This window comes from Drosophila albomicans, chromosome 2R (assembly GCF_009650485.2).
Source record: "Drosophila albomicans strain 15112-1751.03 chromosome 2R, ASM965048v2, whole genome shotgun sequence".
NCBI lineage: Eukaryota > Metazoa > Arthropoda > Insecta > Diptera > Drosophilidae > Drosophila > Drosophila albomicans.
In genome coordinates, this window is record NC_047631.2 from 11,003,002 (window position 1) to 11,027,434 (window position 24,433).

A 24,433-nucleotide genomic window follows, 5' to 3' on the forward strand; every position below is an offset into this window, starting at 1 on the left:
ATCATACACTTCATTTAACATAGAATTATATAGAATAAAGTATCAACAGAACTACAAAACAGATCCTCAATAAGTGTTATTAATGCCACTTAAGTATTCTTCAAAAGTATTTAGTTGCTCACTGAGGTGTTTTATTCTGGCTTTTCACGTATTCCTCAGCCAGCTTTTTCACCCTTGAAGCATTCGCTTCGGTGCCATGCTTCTGCTCAAATTCCAGATACTTTTTGTAAATGACAAGCATCTTATTTGGTGGTAACTTTTGCAGCACAGCCCGCTCTAGTACATTCCTTTAATTGAAGAAATTAGAAAAGTTTCAGTTATCTGATTGGAGTATAATTCAAATTCTAATTACCTTGCGGAATCGATGAGACTGCACTTAACCAGCAAGTCCACGTAAAGATTCCAAATGTCAATGCGCTTGGGATACGAGGTTACAATGTCATCGAGCAGAGTTTGGGCCATGGCGTTGTCCCCATGGTCTGCGTATATCTTAGCAAACGCCACAATGCAAGTGATGTCTGGAGATAAAAAAAAGTTTTGTTACTGGTTTCATAGAAAAGCTGTTTGAACTTACGTTCATTCTTGGGTAGAACGCCCAAGGCACGCTGTAGTGTTGGCTGCACTCGATCGGCCATGTTTAGCCAGAAATATGTATCTGCAGCAACACGCCATACTTGCAACTCCGTCCGGAACTTCCGCATGACCAGATTTAAGGTGTTGATGAGACGCTCCTTGAGGTTGTGTGATTTGAGCACTTCGACTACGTTTAGGTACGTTTCCAACGGATCGTTGTGGCTAAGTGCTTCTTTGAGCACGTCATCGAAATTGGATGAGTTGTAGCTGAGCTCCAAATTGAGCAGGGCTGTCCACATGTTCCGTAGCTCTTTTGTCTCCCGGAAAGTTATTGTTTTGATAGCACGACGTGCGATTTCGCGAGCCTTGTCAATCTCTGTGTTGGAGAGCAGGAAGCTCATGTACTGTATCCAGGATTTGCTACTGTTGGGTTCGGCCAAAACCAGACGCTCGAATTGATCTATGGTTTCGGGACGTTGATTGGGATCTGCGTTGCGGTCTTCGATCTCACGTAAACGCTGCTCCTCCTTTACCTCAGCCTTGGCCTTCTCCTTGGCGTTAAGGCGTCTCTTTTTGCTGGAATTTGCCTCGTTCGCTGCAGCTACATCGTCGTCATCCTCGTCGCTGGATGCGACCTCTTGAGGCTTACCATTTAAAGCGCCAAGGTCTGCATCCCAGAAGCTGGATACACCTGGCAGACGTGCCTTGGAAATCGCTTCATCCGCAGCATTGGATTTATTCGTATCTTTCTTGGAAGGTTCCTTGTCCTCAAAGAAGAGTTGACCATTTGTTTTCTTGCCATTTTCCACTGTGGGTTTGGTTTTCTTGCCATTGACTTCCTGCTGTTGTTTCTTTTTCTCTAGTTTAATTGGCTTGCCATTGACTTCCAGTTCCTTCTTTGCGTTGGACTCAACTTTGATTTTCTTGGACTTGACTGGCACCTCTTCCATATTGGCAGCACGTTTGACGCTCTTCCATAGCTTCCACACGGTCTCAGGCACGGCAATGGGTAGTTTATCGTGTATAAATGCCAGATTAAAGAAATCACCCTGTCGCAAATTAGCACTCGCGGACTCCTGAACATCATTGGGATGCAAACGTACTGGGCAAAACACTAATGGATTCTTTCCACCTTTCTTTAGTGTGCACAAGACAATACTGTCCAATCTTAACAGAACCTTGGCCCTCATGCCCGCTTTGGCGACCAAATTCAATGGCAACTCGTTGCTGTTAATCACGTGCTGAATGTCCCACGTCTTGTTGCTGACCAGCAGCAAATCATTTGTATAATCAATCCACAAGATGACGGCCTGTTCGATAGTGCCCAACGCAGGCGCAGTAACTGTTCCAGCCACGCTGGCAGGCATCACGGCGGAAATGTTTCTGGTGCCAACCGCATTATATACCCAATCATTGGTGGACTGATCGAGTCCCTGGAAGCACACATTGATCGAGTCTCCCACGTTAAACTTGGCAATTGGTGCGGTCATTCGTTTCAGCTTGTTCTTAATCTCCGCCACTTCTTTAAGATAGCTGCATAAGTAAAACCATTTAATTAAAATTCTACTAAGGATTTCATCAACCAACACTTACTTTTCTACCATTTGAGCCGTGTCGGACAGTTGACCAGTCCACACATCTGTCAGTTTGGCAGACACCGTCAACGTCTTGGTCTCCAGCTCCTTGCTGATTATCTTGACGTAAAGAAGCTGATCTGGCTGCAGCACGACGGGCACACCACGCACAGTGTTCAGACACAGCATTTTGATGTGAATCTTGACCAATTTATTGTAGTTGCGCACGGGAAGCAGCAGATCGACCACCTCATTGTTGATGTTTTTCACTTGGGAACGCAAAATGTCACCCACCTGTACGGTTTGCCACTCCTTGGTAAGATTCTCTGAGAAATAGGCAACATCACGATAGCTGAAAATGTTTTGCAGCACGCAAGCGACCTCTATTTGCTTGCCAACGGAATATGTGCGTTTCTGTGGAATCTGCAGATCCACATAGTCCGAGAGTAGATGCAATGGTACCAGACCCACGAACTCTTCGATGGCATCCTCGTCATCTTTGTCCTCATCGGCAAGGCAAGTGATTTTAATTTCCAGTCCGGAATCCAAAGAATTTGTTACTTCAGAGGGACAGATTTCACCAGGTTGGAATTTGTCCTCGGGCAGCGAAAGGAGGACCTGTTCATTATTGCGTCCAGTAATTCGAAATTTGAGGGCTTGACCCTCGTTAAAGTTGTGTTCAATCAGTCCAGCAGCCAAGTGCTGTTTGTAGAGCATACCCTTGATGCCACTACAGAACTTCACTAGAACATAGTTGGGCTCACACTTGACGACACTGCCAGTGAAGAGTTTTCCCGTCTGCGCCGCGTCCAGCGATGTAAGTAGCTTGACACCCTTGCTCAGATATTCGCTGCGATTGCTCAAATAGCACAGCTTGCGCTCTAGCGATATATCGATCACGCGACAGCGCAAATTTTGTCCCAACTCGTACTGTGTGTTTGGTGCAAGATGCAGCTGCTCAATTATGCCGTTTACTTTGCCTAGCTTGACGGCGTAGCCGCCAATCTTTGACTCCGACTTGACAATTCGCGCCGAAACAATGTCCCCAGCATGCAGATCCTCAAGTGTGTACAGCTTCTCACGGAGCACATTGGGATCATCACTGCAGTAGTAAAGTCCCTCAATGGCATCGTAACCCAGCACACGAACGGTGTGCTTACTCTTGCGCGTGTACTTCGAGAGCACGGCATCCTGATCGTAGTTACCTTTGAAGCTCGATTTAAGAGAGGTGTATGAAATGAGTCCCTTGTACTTCTGGTTGAGCAACAAAATAATGCCACCGGTGCCATGTCGCAGCACGCGTGCCTTCTCTACAATCCTTCCCTTGATAAGTGTCTCTTCATCGCCTTCCCCGATGGGCTTTTTGATGTCCAGATTAAGGGTAAGGTAGACCAGCTTGGTCAGCGGCATCACATAGAGCACGCGTGCCTCGTACTCAGAGTTTACTTCATAATCATCCGACGTATGTAACGGTTCGGCCAAGTGATGCTCATTCACAAAAGCCCTAAATGCCTCATTCATGATGTTTCCCTCCAGTCCGTTCTTGTGCTGCTTTGTAAATTTAAATTTGACAATGCTGCCAGGCATAATATAGTCGAGATTAGTTTCGTTCTTGCTCTTTATCTTTAGATTGTCCTGTTCCAGCTGCTCACATTGACAGGTGCTTTGATCGGCATTGTGCTGAATTTGCTTGACTTTCAGAAAGATCAACTGTCCCAAGTGCTGTTGTGTGATGTTTGCATTAGGTACAAAAGCGTTCAATCCCTCAATGCCTGTCTCAATCACATAACCGTGATCTTGAATTTCCTGAATGGCGCCCGAGAAGATAAAGCCCTTCTTGATGCTGTTATGCTTTAAGTTGCTATTCACCTCAGCCGGCTTGAGATTGAGCAACAGCGATACACGATTGCTATACGTACCATCAGTGGTTTTCACTGCGCGTCCATAGACAATGCGCCCGGGTTGAAACAGTTGGCTCAACTCGTGATATTCGCTGCTGTCGCCCTCCATAAAGGACTGCAGTACACGTCCATAGGCTGCAGAAACGTCTGCGACCAAAGCACGTGCCGCCAATCGACCTGGCAATGCAATTTTCACTGCAGTGGCGCTCGTGTCCGTAACAATGCCCATGATCAGCATTTGCTCCTGCAGGGTATCGAGTGTGAGCGGTTCTGCAGAGAAGGCTTGCAGTTGTTGTTCATCCTGCTCGGCATCCTCGTCTCTCAGTTGACTATCCTTTGACTTTGGCACTTTCTTTGCTTTTATTTGCGACGCACCAAAAACCTGCAGAGGAGACACCAAAGTCTTGTTTATTTTACCTTATGGTCATATTATGTATTGCATACTTACAATATTTGATGTAATATTTTCGTTATTTGTTTGCAGATTTGCAATTCCGCCACGCGGAAAACTCTTTTCAATCGATGCCATTGTAAATATTATTGAAAAATGCTGAAATAATTTAAATAACACCGCAACGTGCACAACACACGTGCTGCGCGAGCCGAACACAAATGCAGAACAAGTGCTGCATAACGTCTGATGGTTTAGTGCCGCAAATGCGCAAATGTTGTACGATTATTATAATTCATGTTATTTTGAGTTTAGTTTTTTTTAGTTGTTAGATCATCATATAATTTCTGCTGAGCTTCACAAAGTAGTAATGCCAATTTGATGGTGATGACATATTAATCAAGCTGATGTGCATTTTTAATTGAAGACTTGAAGACTTATTTTGTTTCATGCCAACTATCGGCAAAATGAGACGCAGTGGAAACGAAATTAAACGTGCATGGGATTCATATTCCGGCACGCGTTTGCATTGTGTTATTGCGACTCGTATACTACGCTAACAACATGCAGACTTTACGCGAATTTACGCGTAAAACAAAACGCGGCAATATATTAAAAATCGTGCGAGAGCATTATCTTCGCGATGATATTGGCTGCGGCTCCGATTTGTGTCAGTATTGCTTCCAAAACGAGGCTTATCAACTGACATCGAATCACGAAATCAAGAGTAGTCTCTTCAAATACCCGCACTACATTGTTTTAGACACCAATGTGGTGTTGGATCAAATCGATGTACTCGAGGAGGATGTGTTCCACAACGTGATCGTGCTGACTACTGTCCTCAACGAGGTGAAACATAAGAGTTCGTCGATTTACAAGCGTATCAATGAAATCATTCATGATCGCACACGCAATTTCTACGTGTTTGTCAACGAACATCACAAGTAAGTAAATTTTGGATAAAGCTTCTATAGTTGTAAATTTATAAATGTCGAAAGCTATTTGATTATATTTTTTATGGGGATTCTAAAATTGTTATCTCGACAAATGGGGCAGTGTGGGATGTTTGTTTTCACTGTCTTTTTTATGTCTGGGTCAGAAGAAAGAAATAGCTACATAGGTCGATGACTTACATTGTACTTGTGTATAGCTTCAAGCAAATAAAATTTGATTGTTCACTCTTATTAAGGATATAGATTAGTTAATGACTTACTTCGTATACTCCACAGAGATACCTACGCGGATCGGGAACCCGATGAAACTGCTAATGATCGAAATGATCGTGCTATACGCATGGCCACCAAGTGGTATGACAGCCATCTGCAGACCTCACAAGAGTCCAAAGTGTTTCAGCGCAGTGGACGCACTGCAACACGTGTGATACTGCTCAGTGACGATGCAGGCAATCGGGCTAAGGCCGAGGCTGAGGGCATATTGGTCTGCCCTGCTGCTGATTACGTTAAATCGCTTGAGGATTTCCCCTTATTGGTGGACAAGTTGGCGCACAAATCTTTTGAGAATGAGAAACAAGCGCTGCCCCAATATCCACCGCACTTGAGCATGAAGGAACTGCTCGAGGGGTTCCGTCAGAAAAAGTTGCTTCAGGGCGCATTCCAAGCATCCCGAGAGAACTATCTCGAGGGTAGTGTGAACGTCGAGAGTTACGAGAAAGCCGTAAGACACTACGATCCAACTCTACTTACTCAGAGATTAATTTGATTTACTTTGACAGATCTTGATTCAAGGACGAGAATCGCTGAATCGGGCTGTGGATGGCGATCTGGTGGCTGTGGAATTGCTGCCTGAAAACGAATGGTCTGCGCCTAGTGAAATTGTGCTGGAAGAGAAGAATGTGTATGCAGATGATGTTCCTAGCGAAGATCGTGTCGAACAGGAAAAAGAAATGTTGCAGCAACTGCAGGTGGCACCAGTTTCAGAGCGCACTCCCACCGGTCGCATTGTGGGCATTGTGCGTCGTAAGTGGCGACAGTATTGTGGAATTCTGCAGCCCAGCCTTATAGAAGATACAACACGGCACATTTTTGTGCCCGCCGATCGCAAGATTCCGCGCATACGAATTGAGACGCGGCAGGCAGACAAGCTGCAAAATCAACGCATCATTGTTACCATTGACAGTTGGCCCCGCAACTCGCGCTATCCCCATGGACACTTTGTGCGCTCGCTTGGGCCACTGGGCAACATGGCCACTGAGAACGAGGTAATATTGCTGGAGCACGATGTGCCCCACTGCAAGTTCTCCGAAGAAGTTCTCAGTTTCTTACCTAAAATGCCTTGGTCTATTACGGCTGAAGATTATGCGAAGCGTGTGGATCTGCGCGATTTATACATTTGTTCGGTGGATCCACCAGGTTGTACGGATATTGATGATGCACTTCATTGCCGCGAGCTGCCCAATGGCAATCTGGAGGTGGGTGTCCATATTGCCGATGTCAGTCACTTTATTAGGCCAGGTAACGCTTTAGACAAGGAGGCTGCTGCACGCGGGACAACGGTTTACTTGGTAGGCAAGCGCATTGACATGGTGCCAGAGCTGCTTAGCTCCAATCTCTGCTCACTGGTTGGTGGTGTCGAGCGTTTTGCCTTCTCGTGCATTTGGGAATTGGACAAGGAGGCAAATGTGTTAGCTAAACGTTTCCACAAGAGCGTCATCAAATCGAAGCGTGCCATGACCTATGAGGAGGCGCAAGTGCTTATCGATGACGCATCTCAGAATGATGAAATTACCAAATCGTTGCGAAATCTTAATCGTTTGGCCAAAATACTGAAAAAGCGCCGTATGGATAATGGGTAACCCACAGGTTCATTAGCTAAATAGCTCTTTTATATTAATCTTTTGACACTTTTAGCGCTTTGGTTTTGGCTTCGCCAGAGATTCGCTTCCAAGTAGATAGTGAGACGCATGAACCCCTCGAAGTGGAAGCCAAGCAGATGCGGGACACTAACTCAATGGTTGAGGAGTTCATGTTGCTGGCCAATATTACTGTAGCCCAACACATTGCCAACGAGTTCACCGAATGCGCTGTGCTGCGGCGTCATCCCAAGCCTCCGCCAACCAATTTTGATCCACTGGTCAAAGCAGCACGTTATCAGGGCTTTGAAGTGTTAACGGATACGGGTCTGGAGCTATCGCATTCCCTAGACAAATGCGTCAAAGCGGATAATCCGTACTTTAATATGATGATACGTATTTTAACTACTCGCTGTATGATGCAGGCCGTCTACTTTATCAGTGGCAGTCTTCAAAAGGAGGAGTTCTTCCACTACGGTCTGGCTGCGCCCATTTATACACACTTTACATCGCCCATTCGTCGTTACTCGGACATAATGGTGCATCGCCTGCTTGCCGCCTCCATTGGCGCAGACAGCACTTATGCTCAGCTCTTGGAGCGGAAATCCAATGAGGAGATCTGCAACAATTTGAATTATCGTCATAAGATGGCACAATACGCTGGCCGCGCATCTGTAGCACTCAACACACATTTGTTTTTCCGTGGAAAAGAGGAAGACGAAGAGGGGTATTTATACTATTAACTAGATTATGAAATTTAATCGACAACCTATTATGCTTTGCAGCTATGTTTTGTTTGTGCGCAAGAACGCGCTACAGGTGCTTATACCTAAGTATGGACTGGAAGGCACACTCTATCTGAAGGGTGATAAGGATGGCAAGGATGGTTTGGAGCGTACCAAGAGCGAGGTTATATTTACATTCAATGAGGAAGATCACACACAGCGATGTGGCAATGTGGTATTCCATTCCTTTGATCCGGTCACAGTCAGATTAAGTCTGGACTCGAGCAATGTACAGCATGAAAAGTTAGTTTTCAGATTGGTTAAACCCTACATCAAGGGTTTCAGTGTGGAGCTAAACTCGGAAACGGATACCGATCAGCCACCAGCCAAAAAAATGAACAAGCAAAGAAAAAGAAATAAAGATGATGAAATATAACATATATTTTTATAATTATAAGTTTTAAAAATGCTTCATTTTGAAAATGCAAATACAATAAAAAAAAAAACATTTAAATGTTTAACAATTTTTAATTGATTTTTAATTAGAATATGATTTAATGTAACTGCGTCACTAGCAAAAGTATATTAACCTCGCGCCGCAAAAGCTTGAATCGGCGAAGAGAATAAGAATGCAAGAGAAATGCACACAAAAACAAAGGGCACTACGTCATTGGTCGCTACTTTGGATCAGCAGATTGAAGTCGAATTACTAAATACTCTTTAAAAGATATTAATGAAATAAAATAAAATTAACATCATACTTGTTATGATTTAGTGAAGCCAATTTGTTTTTTTTTTATTTGTGCTACTCTCAGGTCAAAGCATTCATTGAAAAGGTCCAAAAACCAATTGCATAAACTTACAGTATTAGAGTTAGTGTTAGTTTCAAGTTGTTCTTTGTCAAAGCTTTAATTATTGTTGTTTTTATTGTTCCAGAAGAAAAAGAGAATATCATTCATTAGAAATTGTTTCGAAGTTCTCATTCAGAGAGAAATGCGACCAAAACCTTTGATCGAATTGTTTTTGAGTGTAGGTTTTATACTTACAGTACGATCCATTTAATGTCATTTCAACGTATTGACTACAAAGAGGCGGTCGTGTCTAAGCCCAGCGGAAATATTTAAAAATAAAAAGGAAATATATCTAGTGAGCAGAACATAGTATAGGCGACAGTTTTGAGTTTTTGAAATCTAATGGAGATAAAAGAAGATAAAATGAATATTGATTGCAGTAAGTTATACATACATACATATGCAAAAAAAAAAACAAATAATGAAATTTAATTAAAAAATAAATGTGAGCAACAGTGAAAAAAAAACAAAAGAGTAAATTGAATATGCATGTGCTACGTTTAATTAAGCGAAACGGTTAACCGTTTACGTCAAGCGTGTCGCCATCTTGCTTTACGCACTCATTCTTATGTAAGGAGAGAGAAACTAAATTGCCACGATGGATTATTCTGCCCGTCTGCTGCGTCAGCTGTTATCTTTACACACACATATATAATCACACATATTTACGCATGCATATGCAAAATGCCAGAGTAAGCGCAACTTTGAATTCAATTATACAATTCGAAGTCACCGCTGGTGATTGTGGAAGTGTAAATTAGACTCACTTTTCGATTTGTTTGTCTAGCGCGCCCAAATTTATGCAGCATTTAATGAGGCATTCAAGAGCAATGAACCCGAATATCGATAAAAACTACTGACAAATTTGCTGATCTTGTTCAATTTAACAGGTGATTCGTCTTTGTATGGCTTGCCCACAGAAGCACACAGTCCAAAATACCTGGAAGCATACTGTAAATCGGTGCAAAACCCCATTGCCTTCTGGCAGGAGTTAGGTCATCTGTTGGACTGGGACAGGCCCTGGGATCAGGTGCTGGACAACAGTAATTCGCCATTTACCAAGTGGTATGTGGGCGGCTATTTGAATGCCTGCTACAATGCCATCGATCGGCATATTCTGGCCGGCAGGGGCGACAAGGTGGCCTTGATCCACGATAGTCCACTGACTAATGTGGTGCGCAAGGTCACGTATCAGGAACTGTACGAGCAGGTACTGCAACTGGCCGGCGGACTTGCCAAAATGGGCGTGACCAAGGGTGATCGTGTGGTCATCTATATGCCGCTCATACCCGAAACCATTATTGCAATGCTGGCTATTGTGCGACTTGGTGCTGTGCATTCCGTAGTCTTTGGTGGATTTGCTGCCCGTGAGCTTTGCTCGCGTATTGAGCACGTGGAGCCAAAGCTGGTCATCGCCGCCAATGCGGGCGTGGAACCTGGCAGAGTGGTGCCGTATCTCGATATTCTCCACTCGGCCATCAATATGTCACGCTGGAAGCCGCCGCAACGGAACATCATATTTATGCGCGAGCAGGTTGTATTGGATAAACTCGACGATAATGCGGATATACTGTGGGATGCGGTATTGGCCATGAGCGATCCCAATGAGCCAGTGGCCTGTGTGCCCATTGAAGCCAACGATCCTCTTTATATACTCTATACGTCGGGCACCACGGACAAGCCGAAGGGTGTACTGCGTACTATTGGCGGCCATCTGGTTGCCTTGATGTACACCTTGAAGATGATCTATGGCATTCAGCCAGGCGATACTTGGTGGGCTGCCTCTGACATGGGCTGGGTGGTGGGACACTCGTACATCTGCTATGGTCCACTTTGTCTAGGCGCCACCAGCGTCATGTATGAAGGTAAACCGGATCGCACTCCCGATCCTGGACAATACTTCAGGTGAGTTGCTGTTCACAAATGATATACTGTCTCTATAATTAAGCTCTGTAGGATTATTGACCAACACAAGGTGTGCTCGATCTTCTCGGTGCCGACTTCGTTCCGTGTGATACGCCGTGCTGATCCCGAAATTAAGTATGGCAAGCAATATAGTCTGAAATCCTTGCGTGCCATTTTCATTGCCGGCGAACACTGTGACTACGAGACTAAGGCTTGGATTCATAAGACCTTCAAGGTGCCAGTGCTCAATCATTGGTGGCAGACGGAAACTGGTTCGGCCATAACGGCCACCTGTTTGGGCTTTCAGCAGAATCTCAACCCGCCAATGTACTCCACGGGTTTGCCTCTAGTGGGCTACGATGGTGAGCAGTCCCTAGCATTTATAATTGCTGCTTATATTATTATTTAACTACTTGTAGTTAAAATTCTCAAGAAGGATGGCAGTGAGGCGGCGCCGACGGAGCTGGGACGCATTGTCCTGAAGCTGCCATTGCCGCCGGGCAACATGGCATCGCTCTACAGAAATGATGAACTCTATCGCAAGTTATATTTCCAAAAGTTTCCGGTAAGTACTATCCAAAAAGGCACAGAAGGGTATCAAACGAGAATGTATTTGAAAGGCTAGGGAGAACATCCATCTGTCTGTCTGACCGGTCGCAAAAACGATTATAGTATCTCTAAATCTATGGTACCGAGACCTAACAAATTGGTATTGAACGCAGGATAAAACTTGTTTCATAATTTGGTCAAGTTACTCAGTGCACAGTAGTTGATTGGCAAATAGTCATCAGTATAAAAAAAATTGTCAGCCCACAATTTAATTGCATTAAATCCAGGCTCAGCTGCTTTAATTCCCTTTTTTTCATTTATTTACTATTATTAAATGCTTCCTTGATAAATACACGTGTAACTTATTTTTAGGGTTACTACGACACCATGGATGCAGGTTACAAGGACGAACGAGGCTACATATTTGTGACAGCTCGCGATGACGATGTCATTAATGTGGCCGGCCATCGCTTGTCCACTTCTAGCCTGGAAGATGCAGTGCTTCGTCATCCCGATGTCGTGGATGTAGCCGTCTTTGGTGTGCCAGAGGCAACCAAGGGCCAGGTGCCGCTATGTCTGTACATTCCCGTCGACAACTGCAAGAAAACGGATGCCAAGCTCTCCACAGAGATTATCACCCTCATACGCGAAGTCGTTGGTCCCATTGCCGCCTTCCGTCTGATCACCTCCGTCAACAATTTGCCAAGAACTCGCTCCGGGAAAACAATGCGCAAGGCCATGGCGGACTTTGCCCGTAATGAGCGTGTTGTGCTGCCGGCGACCATCGACGACGCCAGCGTCTTTGTGGAAATTCGTCGGGCACTGCAGCACCTGGGCTATGCGATGACGGCACCGGATCCCATAGTTGCTAAGCTTTTGGACTGAGGCCGAGTCTTTAGTTTTTAGTTTTTTACTTGGTGTCGCATACAATTTACTTAGTTTTACATTTGCTATCACAACACACAGAAAAAAATAAATAAATATTAAAAAGTTTGGAAATCCAGTCGAAAGTACAGACTTTCTTTTCTAATTCGAAAATAATTTAAATGTTAATGATTTGCGAAGGGCATAGTTCTCAGCACCGTTTAGCTCATCGAACTATTCGCACGCAACCAAAACTCAATCAGTTTATTCAAATGATGTGCAAATTTTGTGCGACATTGTTGCCCATCCATTCCCATGAATGCTTCAAGCCGACAGCGCGTGTCCACCACTATTGCCATTTACCATTTACCATTTCCACATTCCCATTCCTGCTGCAAGCAGTCTTCAGTATGTTCGCATATGGCCTGGGTTTTGCACTCAACACGCAACATCAAAAGAGAAAAAGCATTAAATAAAAGCAGTAACCCAATTAGTGATGCTCCCAACGAGATCTACAAGAATTGGAATTTTCTATGGATTTGTGTAGTGGAGTTGTCTTTAGATAATATCTGGTTGATGAATGGATGCTTAGCTCAGTCGAATATTATATTAAACTAATTTATTAAGGCATAAAAGCTACCCAAATATATAAAATATGTTTGTATCAATATATGATAATCTTAAATATTCTTGAAACAACAGGCTACATCTTTGAGTAGTTTAGTTGAAAGTTCCAACTCTACAATTAAATGCAATTTTGGAGGAAGTATTTTTTCTAGGTCTTTAATGTCTTCTAGTGTGAAATTACATGATATTTTCATTATAATTTTAAAGGTTGTTAAATTTAATAAACATACGTTTCTTTTACAGTACAACAATTCAAATTAATTTTACATTTATTGTATCCTGGAATGTCTGATTTATGGAGCGGAGTATTGGATAGCTTACCTTAGCGCACACCCCAAGATAATCATCGTGTCCAAGATGGAATAGGGCAACACCTCCTGCATAAACGAGTGCGAATTCTGCCTTCTTAGTGACCGTATCTATGTCATCGTAACCAACCCAGAGACCACGAGATTTACCTTCTGCTGGAAGGTAGCCATAATGTCCTAAGGTCGAATGGGTTATATGCGCCTCCTTGTCCATTTTTACATCAATGCCGGGCAGTGTTAGTAATTTACAAATCTCTGGTGCACTAAGCAGTCCATGTTTGTTTGTGAGAGGGCTTGGTGGAGCAGGACCAGCTGTATGGTGGACAATGGGAATTCCGGTGTTGCCTGAATCATCGGTTAGCTGCCAAACATTGCCATGGGTGGGAATGCCCACATTAAGTTTCTTAGCTGGGAAGCCTTGATTGTTCCAATACTCTGTCTGGAATTTAACGTTGTTGTGTGGTAGTCTGTCCTCGGAATTGTCATAGAAGAGCGGAGCCGAGTAGTCAGCTTCCTCAGGATTGCGTTCGGGAGTGTAAAAGTCAAAGGTGCCAAGATTCACAAAATCAACCAGTTTGTTCAATTTTGGAATGTCAAAGTACCCTAAAAAAAACTTATCTAAAAATCATTTTTCATTAATTAATGTATGGTTTGTGCTTACATGTAGAGTTGACATTCGGAAGCACAGTCAAAGACAGTAGATATCCATCATGATGAAGTTTGTCATGCAAGTCACTGACAAGCCTAGTGAATTGTTGCTTATGTTTGTCTGCATCAGGGTCCACAACTTCATTGCCCGTGAAAATTTTTTTGAACGATTTAACAAACGATCCCACAACACCATGGATCTTACGAGGTTTGTTACGCGGGAATTGATAGGCCAAATCTAGGCCATCGAATCCGTAGTACTCGACCAACCAGTGAGCCGACTCGATAAATTTTTTCTGTTTTTCCTGTGTAGCCTCAAGTAATTCAATATATTTACGTGGATAACCGACATCGATGTCCCGATCACCGCCCACACTTAGTAGAACTTTCAATTCAGGATATTTTTGTTTGAACGATTTGATTTCGGCGAAATATTGTTGACGAATATCCACTTCATCCACTTCACCATAACTGTGAACCTGGTAGTTGTCGCCATACATGATCATATAGCCATAAACCAAGTGCGAGCAATACGGAAGAGCTGCCTCCAATTGCTTGGTCGTTAACCGGCCTACGCCTTTATGAATGGAAATTTAATTTTATTTATTAAATTCATAAATATAAATAATAAAAACTTTTTGTTTTCTATCACTTTGTTGTGTTGACTTTTACCTTCACGTAAATCGCTTGCGAAATCATAATAGCAGACTACTTTGTGCTCCGCATTGGTGGCCGCCACATAAAGACCCGCAATAGCCAAAAATAATACTATTTGTTTCATTTTAACGTGTCCTTAAAAGGGAAGTATTTTTTAAGAAACACGACCACAGCGAAAAGCAATCGAAATAGAACTAAAATTTAAGTCGAAACCGGAGCCAAAAGTAAAATTGCATCTGTTTGAGAAAACCAGTCCGCATCCAGTTCTTAATTAATTTCAAACCAGTAGCCTAATTAGTTATTGCCTTTCCGTTATTTTAGACACTTGGAGAAAATAATAATAAGTTGATTTTAAATAATATATTATATATTTAGTTTTCGATATTTTCTAAAAAAATTGAATTTCTGGTATATATGTATATATTTTTTTGTAGTGTAGAAATGTAGGACAAGACTATTAAGATGTTAATATTGTTTACTTTTGTTTTTTATTTATTTATAAAGATAGACAAAAAGTAGACAAAAATTTATAAAAAAAATCTTAGCCTACTAAAGGGGAAGAGCCATGACGAACTATTGTTTTTGTTTTCTCTTTTAACGTGTGTTATGAATATTTCGTCGAAATAATGCTTAATTAGATTCTTGTGAATTCTGTTGTTGATGATTATTGCATTATGTGTTTTAAGTGATTTTAAACCTGTTTTATTATCATAGATGCGTATTTCGAAATGTCAACCTTGCCAAATATTGATAACAAATGCATATTAAGTTTATAGCTTAGGTTATTACATTAGAGTAAACTCATAATAAAATAGAATGCGAGAAATTGTAGTTGCTTAAGTAACCTTGCCTGTAATTTAAGCGCTTGGTCTCTGTTATTCATTCACCCTCCAAGTTTGTTGGCCCCTTTGTTAATATAATATGTATATACTCTATTTGTATTACAGTTCAGTGTCAAGCTTTGTCAAATAGTTTGCATGCGAAACACGCGCTAAGTCAAATTAATTGCAACGTTTCAACTACAAATCCCAACCTCATAAACTGAAGATTACTCCACTTTACTCCATGTGCTGTCTGACGCACATTGTAAGGCAACTGCAACAAAAGGTGCTACAGCTAACTTTAAAAAGGACTTATCCATAAAGTTCGATGCGCCGTAAATTGCAATATTTATGCTCCTAACTACCTACTTATAAATGTGTTATGGCCCAGCGATTGCACATAAAAAAATGGTACTTTTATAACATAATTAAGAGCTGATAAAACTTAAATAATAGATCTATATAATGAGTAATTCATTGTGTGTTGCCGCATACATATGCTTTTGTCTAAAAGTTGTAAAGTACACAGAGGACACGCAACCGACGTTTTGGTTTCGTTGACGTATACGTAATATTTGAGCACGCCCACTAACCGCCGTGCTCCTGCTGTAGCTCCCCGTATAAGCGCAACATGTGGTCCTTTTACATGTCAGTCTGTGTGCGCGTGTCAGTGTGTGTGTGTGTTTGTGTGTGAGTGTGCCAACCAATGAGACGCTTGCAATTGGTCTGTGTGCGTGCTCGGCGGAAGTAAATAAAAGCTGATGTCCTGTCAAGGGAAAGCATCATTCGAGCTCTTGCGTTCAACAATAGTGAATAGTGACACAGCTGCAGAAAAGTTCAAATAACTTGACAGTTTTTTGGAAAATAATATAAAAGTTTTTACTCTTCCAACACCAAAATCTCAACAAAAAACAACAGGTTTGCTACTTGTTTAGTATTTTATTATATATATTTTTTTAATTTTCAACACTTACTGTTCCGAGTCCTTAATTTTATTTAATGCGTGATAAAACAAATCATAGATGAATTTTGAAGTTGTAAACGCCATTAAAAATAATAGCGAAGAAAATAATTTTCGACAAATAGTCATTAATTTTGTGATCTACGTAGTAAATACAAATCCTTTAAAATAAATAATTTTCGATCATATTGACCATATTAACATTTTTAGCTTCACTTTCAACTTTTCAAATATAATTCTTAATTTGTTCTTTAAAAATAAGAAGGTTCTTATAAAATTTGTGTTGTATTTTAAAATTAACTTTATAACCGAATCCACAGAAAAGTTCCATCCATATTTTTTGTGTAACTTTAACATTTCTGTTCTATTTACACCATTTTTTTAAATATTTTAATATTAAAAAAATATATATAATTTATATAATTTCCGAGCAGTTTTAGTAGTCATTTTTTTGTAGCATATCTAATAATGTAATTTGTAATTGCGAAGAGCAAATAGTTCATTTAATTAATATTTTAATTTTGCATAGTATACTTTTTAGAGCATCACAGAATGCTCAAGGACTCATATTAAATACCTTCAATTTTAAAGTCTCAATTAAGGAACTGGCAGCCAACTTCTCAGTAAAGTTCTTTGCAAATTGGCATCCCTTTTCGCATGCCAGGTCAATCAACCAATTTTCCCCCTATGGCGGCAATCGATCTCTTCGAAAATATTGTTGCACCAGCTTCTAAGTAAGCTAAACAGATGCACGCGCAACACGTACGACACATTAGATGCATGCCAAAAGAAACATTCCGTTGTTTAGCATGGGCACACAGACACACTCAGATTCTACTACAGAAGCACAGGTATTGCGTGGGCTCGTGTGCAACTGGGTCAAAGGCACCAGCATCGTTCGTCACACGGGGCGTATGAGTGCGCTGAGCTTATACATCTTCATCACACTCTGGCGGATGGGGGGGACAGGTGGCCATTATTGTTGCCTACTCGGCCTGCAGCTTAATAGAAACAAATTGTCTGCGCGTAAACACATTAGCGAGCATTAGAGTCATCTTCGTAGCTGTCATCAAGAGCTTCGCGCGGATTTAAAAAAAAAATAAGAAAGCAATGCAAATTGCGAAACTTGCCAAGGGCCTAACTCCTTTGAAGACATTGCCTGGCAACAGTTGGTTGCAGTTGTTTGTAATCATAGATTATAAAAGTATTAGAGAGACATACTTTAGATGCTGATTGCTACTGCTTAACTTAATTCGCGGTTTATCTTGTTTTTAGAATGTCTCACATGCAATTTTTTGTCATCTGCTGCTTCGCCATTGTTCTGCTGGCTGTGTGTGTCCACAGCTCTCAGGCTGCCACGCAGGCACCTCTCTGCCAGCCAGGCATTCTCGAGGAGATGCCCCAACATATTAAAAAGGTTTGCATGGCACTGGAGAACTCCGATCAATTAACCTCAGCCCTTAAGTCGTACATCAACAATGAAGCTTCCGGTAATGAGACTCAACCATCATCTAACTGGCATAATTGCTTTAACTATTTGTAATCCTCCACACTTTAGCGCTGGTGGCTAACTCAGATGATTTGCTGAAGAACTACAACAAACGCACAGATGTCGACCACGTCTTCCTGCGTTTTGGCAAGCGTCGTTAAATAACTACACCACGATCCGGACATTCTGCAAACTGCAATTGAACTACGACTGGACTTTGGCTAACGATCGGTATTGCGTTTCTGTTTAAGGCACAACAAACATGACGTCTTCTCACTATATACTTAAAAAATGTAATCTTGGCACATCGGCGTTATACTACATGTGAATTATTCAACTTGGAAGCTCTCTAGTTCAATAATAAACAAAATCAATACCTTGTAAAATATTTAATTATCTCTTGATATTTAAAAAAATGTGTATTCGAAAATGTATTAAGCGACCCCCGAAAAGTCTTTTGTAAATGTTGATCTCTTTTATTTGTATCTTTTGTTTTGTTTTGGAGCAACTTTAGTAATGCAATGCAAATAAAGATTGTAAAACATAAGCTATACCTCATTATTAATCGATTATAATCAAGAATCAATATAACATATATATATGTAATTAACATAATTCCTTTAGGTGAGGTCCTTGCAAAAATGATAAATTAATAACATTTTTCTCAAGCTTGAAACTATTCTATAAAAACATATATTTGTGTTCTTAATAAAATCACTTTTTCTTCTCAACTTGAATGCATGATAAAATGCAATTGCTACTGGTTTTATTATATAATGAAATAATTAAAATCAATTAGATTTGGGCACTTTGTATAATGGTAGTTCTAGCTGGGCGAAATAATGGTGCTTAAACTTCTTCACACTTTCATTGCATGAGTTTATAATTCGTCTTTACTTCAATGCCATTAAGTTTAGAGCAACATCCGTGAAGCTTTATATTTCCAAATATAACTAAAAAAACGAAACTCGTTAAGTATTGTTGACCGCCTCGCAGAATGGAAAAAATAAAAACTCTTTATTTCAGCAATTAATTTGTACATTTAAAGTTAATAATTTAATAAATCTTCTTGGTCCCTTTACCTTTACTTTGCACGATGTAATTTGTCTCCTTTGCAATAAAAAATTGATTGAACAAAAGAATGTCAATTTTCGCATTAAAGAATTACACAATATTTTATTTTCAATGTAAGTTCCATCTGCGGAAGGTATCAAAAGGTATAAAAGTTAATTACACACATTTAAATTTTGTTTATTCTTTTACTGAGATTATTGTTATATCCACAAGTTTTTTAATTTTGAGAAATTGACAGAACTTGAAAGTTTTCAAAATTAGTTATCATTTACAACGTAGTGTTTTTTGTTTTGTTTTATTTAATATTATTATGAAGGAAATAAGGTCTATAAGAAATCCGTTAATTTTCATGATGTATGCTTGGTTCCAAAGATCAACAATGCATGGAAGAATCTAAAGCGCTGTTCTCATATATAAGACATTCGAGTTAGTCTAATCGCACCAATGGATTTGAGCGATTGTTGGATATATTTGTTTTTTATTGTATGCTGTAATTAAAATGTATTAAAAAATGTGCATATAATAACAAGGTTTATAATTCATTTTTGTTTGATTTTCTTTTCTTTTTTTCAATGGCACGCATTTATTAAATAAAATATTGAAATAAATAAAAATTAAACAAATAATAGAGCATAACGTAAATAAAGCGTTCCACGTCAAATGGCGGAAAATTTGTTATTTATGTTTATATTTATATAAACTGAATTTGTAAAATGCTAAATTTAAAAAAACGTATTATAAAATGATTTTAGCATTTTTTGTTTCTCTTGCTTGAATTGTTATCATTTTTATATTTGTACTTTGGTTTCATATAAGTCCACTTTAGATTTGTATATCTTAAGTCAGTTTATTATTGAATGTATTTTGTCACATACCAATAATTTACTTCATTTCGAAGATTCTTCTGTAATTTTCATTTTTTGTTTTTGTAAAAGTGCGAATTTAAAATCGCTTTTAATAAAAAATATTAAAATAAATATTAATTCTTTGTAAGTCTGTATAAATTATCTCTCTTAGATTCGGCCTTTTTAAATCATCTTAGTATAGTTTATTTATCATTTGTATATTAGGCATTAAAATAAATGATTGGGCCATTCTTGTTTTTTCAAAATTGCGTTTTGCTTTGATCAGTCTTTTCTAATTCTATATTATGTATCACCTTTTTAGATTCGATATGTGCGAGGCACATTTAAGACGCATTTAAAAATTTCATTAATATTTCATAAAAAATAAAATTTGTTTTTACATAAATAAAAGTGTAAATAACATAAAAGTGCAACAATTAAATTAAAGTTTATCTTACAAATTTCATTAGTTTTTTGTTTTAATCTTTGTGTTGTTTGTTTCGATATTATCACCTTTTTAATATTCCATTTCGTTGATTTCCTTCACTCTTCAAAACGTTTTAACAACGCTTTTCATATAGTAAATTTAGTTTTCTCATTCCTGTAAAAAGAAAACTAAATGCTACATCAATTTAAAAGAAATGCGTCAAAAAGGCCGCATTTTGTTATGCTGAAACTCAACAACTCTCATTAGTTTTTTAAATTGTACATTACTCAGTTTTCCCATTATCAGAGAATTTAATAATGATAGGACGGACAAAAACTCAAATCATATTTGAGTATATTTTAACAATATAAAAACAATAGTACTATTAATTTAAGTTTTTCTGTTTGTGCTCACTTAGAGTTTATAGACTGAGTGTTGAGTTATCAAATATGTACGTTATTTATGGTACTTTATGTCTCTTGCTTGGCTTCGACCATTTATTGGCTTGCGACTTAACTTACCAAATATGAATGAATGCATATTCTTTTCAACAATACTTCTATAAGTGTTTTTATACTTTTTAGTTTACTTCGCTTGGTTTGGTATTGATCTGTTGTTTCTTTTTGTTAAATTTCGTTTTTTAGAAACATTAAATGTTTTATATGTTTCTTGTATTTGTAATTTTAGTAATTTATCACTTTAAATGCGAAAGTTAACTTCTCGAAGATGTCTATTTAAATATTAGCTTCGTTGAACAATTTATATCTTTTAGATTATGATAATTTCTTGTTGTTCTTCGGATGCATTTTGAACAGTCTTTTTCTTTTTTTTGTTTGGTTTTATTTCTTTTTTAGTTTTCATTATTAATTTCGTGTTGTTACTTCATTATTCATGTTTGTAGTTTGCTTTGTTATAGAATGAAGTTGGCTGCTGTTTTGAAAAATAAACAAATAAACTGTTTCAAGCTTTTCCATTATGTGTTCTATCACTTATTTTCATTTGCTTAATTAGTTGGTTTTTCTATTTTTTTTTTTGTATAAACAAAACATTTCAAATAATAATATTTACGTTTAAATAAGTTTAATGCATTACACACATTTTTGAACATTATTTTATTGACTTTGATAAATTTTATGGTTTTTGCTTTGTTTTGCTAATCAATTTTTGTGTATTTCTTTTTTTTTAATTTATTTTTTTTTTGTTTTGCTCACCTTAGTTAATAGGAGTTACATAATTACGATTTTTGCTTAATTTGTCGCTATTCATTATTAGAAAAAGAAATTATAATCGCTTTCTTGTTCACGTCAATAGATATATTAAGCTAAGAATTGTTGAAAAATCATAAATAATTAAATTTTCAAATAGTAAAAAAAAAAAAATGGTAAACAATAGTTTCATTTGTTGTTAAGACGACTTGTAAATTGTTTGTGATTTGTTTTATCAACTAGAACTTATACATTGCAATTTTTGTAAACAATTTGACATGATTCACATTATTGATTTGTTTTTATTTCGCTTTGCATTCATCTAGTAGATATATAATTGAAAAGTAATAGTATAAAGTATAAGGAAATGTACATAATTTGATTTTTGGCGGAGAGCACTCAATACTATTCGAAGGCTCCATTTGTCCACTTACAAAACATATAACAACAGGCAATATATACAATCAATATTGCCAGTCAGATGATCGGGTATCGGATAAATCAAAGACAAACAAACACAAAGGTTTTTAGAAAAATAATTGGATAGCTTTGGGGAAGAAGTAGGTGAAGGAAAAAGACGTTTGCAACACGGTTGAACTTAAATAATAGGAAAAGGAGAACTTTATGCTTAAGACTAATTATGTTTCTTGAGTGTATATGGGTTTTTAGTGTATCTAGTATGTATGTATGTGTCGTGTATGCATTTGAAGTAAATAGCAAGCAAATTTCCATATTAACATCAAATTGTTGTATGTTCTTTTAGCCCTAATCCCCTGATTTTGGTATTTGGCATACGTGGTGTTGAGCACGCACAGCGTTCTTCAATAATAATGTGTGTATCGCCATTTTTGGGATGCGGCAGGCTCGTGTCTTGTTGTTTAGTAATAGGCGGCTGCATTCGAATAGTTCTGCGAATACGCCTGCGAATCTACGGGAAGGTGGCAATATTGGATGATGCATGTGCGTAACTTATAAAAGAAAAAGACAATGAAAGTTAATGAATTACATACCATAACCAGCATACGCGCGTTCATCGTAACCAGCGCTTTGTTGACTGTAATCCGTTTGTCCAGTGGCATTATAATCCACGGCAGTCGATCCATACTGCTGACTATAGTCTTGACTATATGGCTGATAGCGTGTATCCTGCTGGGCAGTGTAGCCCGTCGAGCTGTTCAATACCAAACACATAGATCAATTAATAGATATATTTATCGCTAGAAATACAAATGTCACCCACTTGTAGCCCTGATACTGGCTCTGATCGTATTCAGTGCCATGATGGGACGCATAGCTACTGCTGGCTGCTGTGCTCGCCTGTGTTGTATGCGTTGCATAGCCGCTGCTCTGACCATAGCCATTGTAACTCTGCTGAGCGGTGGCCTGTGTACTGTAACCGCTCTGTGAGTATGGATCAACCTGCTGTGACTGATCGTGCGTCTGATAGCCACCATGATGACTGCAGTGAACGTTTGCATTAATATTAAAGGCTGTAAGAGTGAAATTTGAAATCTCAATTGCTCTTACCTTGGTGCTGGAGCATGATGACTCGGTGGTGAACCATATGATGACTGAGGCATGTGCTGGGATGACGAATGATACTTTGGTGTCATGGGTCGCTGTCCGTACGGTCCTCCCTCGTAACGTCCACGTTTTGGGCCTGGACCTCCGGGTGCGCCGCGTTTGAGAGCTGGTACCGGTGCAATTTGTGTATTGACATTATGTGCCTGTTGGTGATGTTGCATTTGCATGGGTGGCCGACTCATACCTTGATTGTAACCACCGCCCCGTCCGCGCATCGAGCCTCGTCGCGGCATTCCTCCTCCATGCTCGCCCCCCGGGCCGCCCATCGAGCTTGCATGGTGCGAATGTGAATACATGCCATTGCCGCCGCCTCCGCCGCTGCCATTCATGTGTGGATTATAGCCGCCTCCGCGTCCCCGGCCACCAAAAGGTCCGCCACGTCCGCGTCCACGGCCCATATATGGCGGCGGTCCTCCGCCATTGTTGTTGCTATTACTGCTGACTGCACCGCTTACCACATGTGAGTTTACGGCCGCTGGTGTTGTGCCGGTGGCGGCACCTGCTGCTGCATCTGTACCATCTTCGCCGGTCGCTTCGCTGGACTGCGGATCGCCTGCTGCCGCCGAAGCTGTTGGTACGGGTGAAACCGTCTTGTTGTTATCAGCGCCCGTATGTTGTTTGGGAGCTGCATGCAATTTATGCAGATGATGGATTCTTGTGTAAAAACTAGAACTACATATGTGTGTTTGGGGTGTACTTACGCTGCTGATACATTGGTGGTCGTCCTCCACCTCGCATACCCATCGAAGCGCCGCGCGGCTGAAAACCGCCACCCCCGCCGCGACCCTGATAACCCAGGCCACCGCGTGGCCGCATACCGCGACCGGATGGACCTGACATCATGCCCTGCATGGGCGGTCCACCGCCACCCATACCACCTCCGCGCATGCCGCCCATGAAATGACCGCGTCCCATGCCGCGTCCACGTCCTCGCTCAAAGCCCCCGCGCATAGGAGGCCCTCCACCACGGCCTCTATAGCCGCCGCCACGTGGCCCACCAACGGGTGGGGCAGACACTTGTGCAGCTCCTTCCATCAGATTAGCAAACAATCAAGCAAATTAGTAAAAATGCTACTTTCAGTCTAAAATTTACACAATCCCACAACTGATACACACTCACACACACACATACACACAATAAACTCGGACGCGCACACACGTTTGCCGACTTGGATGTGAAACAACGTTCTTATCTACCATGCAATACGGTATTATTTAGATTTATTTATAAACCGCTTTATAATCACTTTTTAAATAGTTAAGATTGCGTTTTTACTGTTTCTTCAACTTAACTAAACATAAAAACGCGTCCGACTTCGAGTGAAAAAATATGGCGGCGAGTATTGATTTTTATGTGTGTGTTGCAGTGTAACCGCAAATTAATTTTCGAAACATATTATTTTACGACACAAAATGTACTAAATTGAAGATTACTTAACTGACATAAAAACAGCTTGTGATCTGTTTATTCTTCAAGAAGATTAAAAAACTTTCTTATCTTAACATAGAATCTGTATTTTAACTAAAAAATAGTTATATTAGAAACACACATCCCTGCAAGCAAGTATATATCAAATAATATACCATTACTGTTCACAGGGTGTTTATGACTGTTAAAAATGAAGAAAATCAAAAGTTATCGATA

The 24,433-nt window shown here is 39.9% G+C and overlaps 6 protein-coding genes across 8 annotated transcripts; 3 read left to right on the forward strand and 3 right to left on the reverse strand.

Moving 5' to 3' along the window:
• Window positions 1-110: 110 nt before the first annotated feature.
• Window positions 111-4,775, reverse strand: LOC117576758 (uncharacterized). The gene is made up of 5 exons (XM_034261803.2): window positions 4,497-4,775; window positions 2,167-4,430; window positions 575-2,106; window positions 353-518; window positions 111-287 (listed from the first exon to the last, which is right to left on the reverse strand). The coding sequence occupies exons 1-5, from the start codon at window positions 4,575-4,577 to the stop codon at window positions 119-121; spliced, it is 4,212 nt and encodes a 1,403-aa protein (XP_034117694.1). The 5' UTR covers window positions 4,578-4,775; the 3' UTR covers window positions 111-118.
• Window positions 4,776-4,959: 184 nt separating this feature from the next.
• On the forward strand, window positions 4,960-8,469 carry LOC117576760 (exosome complex exonuclease RRP44). The gene is made up of 5 exons (XM_034261805.2): window positions 4,960-5,383; window positions 5,669-6,113; window positions 6,172-7,247; window positions 7,307-7,975; window positions 8,034-8,469. The coding sequence occupies exons 1-5, from the start codon at window positions 5,004-5,006 to the stop codon at window positions 8,407-8,409; spliced, it is 2,946 nt and encodes a 981-aa protein (XP_034117696.1). The 5' UTR covers window positions 4,960-5,003; the 3' UTR covers window positions 8,410-8,469.
• Window positions 8,470-9,055: 586 nt separating this feature from the next.
• On the forward strand, window positions 9,056-12,260 carry LOC117575930 (acyl-CoA synthetase short-chain family member 3, mitochondrial). The gene is made up of 5 exons (XM_034260389.2): window positions 9,056-9,203; window positions 9,715-10,729; window positions 10,781-11,091; window positions 11,149-11,294; window positions 11,651-12,260. Exons 1-5 carry the CDS (start codon window positions 9,167-9,169, stop codon window positions 12,161-12,163), a joined length of 2,022 nt encoding a protein of 673 aa, XP_034116280.1. The 5' UTR covers window positions 9,056-9,166; the 3' UTR covers window positions 12,164-12,260.
• Window positions 12,261-12,895: 635 nt separating this feature from the next.
• LOC117574512 (chitinase-like protein Idgf2) lies at window positions 12,896-14,603 on the reverse strand. Its single transcript, XM_034258371.2, has 3 exons — window positions 14,398-14,603; window positions 13,739-14,302; window positions 12,896-13,680 (listed from the first exon to the last, which is right to left on the reverse strand). The coding sequence occupies exons 1-3, from the start codon at window positions 14,504-14,506 to the stop codon at window positions 13,022-13,024; spliced, it is 1,332 nt and encodes a 443-aa protein (XP_034114262.1). The 5' UTR covers window positions 14,507-14,603; the 3' UTR covers window positions 12,896-13,021.
• Window positions 14,604-15,975: 1,372 nt separating this feature from the next.
• Window positions 15,976-18,117, forward strand: LOC117575783 (dromyosuppressin). The gene is made up of 3 exons (XM_034260154.2): window positions 15,976-16,121; window positions 17,440-17,654; window positions 17,723-18,117. Exons 2-3 carry the CDS (start codon window positions 17,441-17,443, stop codon window positions 17,812-17,814), a joined length of 306 nt encoding a protein of 101 aa, XP_034116045.1. The 5' UTR covers window positions 15,976-16,121; window position 17,440; the 3' UTR covers window positions 17,815-18,117.
• Window positions 18,118-21,096: 2,979 nt separating this feature from the next.
• Window positions 21,097-24,149, reverse strand: LOC117576375 (uncharacterized). Of its 3 annotated transcripts, XM_034261073.2 has the most exons (6): window positions 23,490-24,144; window positions 22,973-23,413; window positions 22,732-22,894; window positions 22,445-22,663; window positions 22,215-22,375; window positions 21,097-22,132 (listed from the first exon to the last, which is right to left on the reverse strand). In XM_034261073.2, the coding sequence occupies exons 1-6, from the start codon at window positions 23,821-23,823 to the stop codon at window positions 22,083-22,085; spliced, it is 1,368 nt and encodes a 455-aa protein (XP_034116964.1). In that variant the 5' UTR covers window positions 23,824-24,144; the 3' UTR covers window positions 21,097-22,082. The 3 variants fall into 3 exon arrangements, with proteins under 3 accessions (XP_034116964.1, XP_034116963.1, XP_034116961.1); XM_034261072.2 differs by having other exon boundaries at window positions 22,732-23,356; window positions 23,490-24,149; XM_034261070.2 differs by having other exon boundaries at window positions 22,732-23,413; window positions 23,490-24,146.
• Window positions 24,150-24,433: the final 284 nt, after the last annotated feature.

What these genes read in the sequence shown, in the direction of transcription:
- LOC117576758 (XM_034261803.2), bottom strand. Translation starts at nt 4,577, where the DNA reads ATGGCATCGATTGAAAAGAGTTTTCCGCGTGGCGGAATTGCAAATCTG. An exon ending in CGTTCTACCCAAGAATGAAC is followed by an intron (nt 519 to 574) that starts GTAAGTTCAAAC and finishes TTTTATCTCCAG; the next exon opens with ACATCACTTGCATTGTGGCG. An exon ending in AGTCTCATCGATTCCGCAAG is followed by an intron (nt 288 to 352) that starts GTAATTAGAATT and finishes CTTCAATTAAAG; the next exon opens with GAATGTACTAGAGCGGGCTG.
- LOC117576760 (XM_034261805.2), top strand. Translation starts at nt 5,004, where the DNA reads ATGCAGACTTTACGCGAATTTACGCGTAAAACAAAACGCGGCAATATA. An exon ending in TTTGTCAACGAACATCACAA is followed by an intron (nt 5,384 to 5,668) that starts GTAAGTAAATTT and finishes TATACTCCACAG; the next exon opens with AGATACCTACGCGGATCGGG. An exon ending in TCGAGAGTTACGAGAAAGCC is followed by an intron (nt 6,114 to 6,171) that starts GTAAGACACTAC and finishes TTACTTTGACAG; the next exon opens with ATCTTGATTCAAGGACGAGA.
- LOC117575930 (XM_034260389.2), top strand. Translation starts at nt 9,167, where the DNA reads ATGGAGATAAAAGAAGATAAAATGAATATTGATTGCA. An exon ending in GCCTCTAGTGGGCTACGATG is followed by an intron (nt 11,092 to 11,148) that starts GTGAGCAGTCCC and finishes AACTACTTGTAG; the next exon opens with TTAAAATTCTCAAGAAGGAT. An exon ending in TATATTTCCAAAAGTTTCCG is followed by an intron (nt 11,295 to 11,650) that starts GTAAGTACTATC and finishes ACTTATTTTTAG; the next exon opens with GGTTACTACGACACCATGGA.
- LOC117574512 (XM_034258371.2), bottom strand. Translation starts at nt 14,506, where the DNA reads ATGAAACAAATAGTATTATTTTTGGCTATTGCGGGTCTTTATGTGGCG. An exon ending in CGCAAGCGATTTACGTGAAG is followed by an intron (nt 14,303 to 14,397) that starts GTAAAAGTCAAC and finishes CCATTCATAAAG; the next exon opens with GCGTAGGCCGGTTAACGACC. An exon ending in TCCGAATGTCAACTCTACAT is followed by an intron (nt 13,681 to 13,738) that starts GTAAGCACAAAC and finishes AGTTTTTTTTAG; the next exon opens with GGTACTTTGACATTCCAAAA.
- LOC117575783 (XM_034260154.2), top strand. Translation starts at nt 17,441, where the DNA reads ATGTCTCACATGCAATTTTTTGTCATCTGCTGCTTCGCCATTGTTCTG. An exon ending in CATCAACAATGAAGCTTCCG is followed by an intron (nt 17,655 to 17,722) that starts GTAATGAGACTC and finishes TCCACACTTTAG; the next exon opens with CGCTGGTGGCTAACTCAGAT.
- LOC117576375 (XM_034261070.2), bottom strand. Translation starts at nt 23,823, where the DNA reads ATGGAAGGAGCTGCACAAGTGTCTGCCCCACCCGTTGGTGGGCCACGT. An exon ending in ACCACCAATGTATCAGCAGC is followed by an intron (nt 23,414 to 23,489) that starts GTAAGTACACCC and finishes AATTGCATGCAG; the next exon opens with CTCCCAAACAACATACGGGC. An exon ending in CATCATGCTCCAGCACCAAG is followed by an intron (nt 22,664 to 22,731) that starts GTAAGAGCAATT and finishes CGTTCACTGCAG; the next exon opens with TCATCATGGTGGCTATCAGA.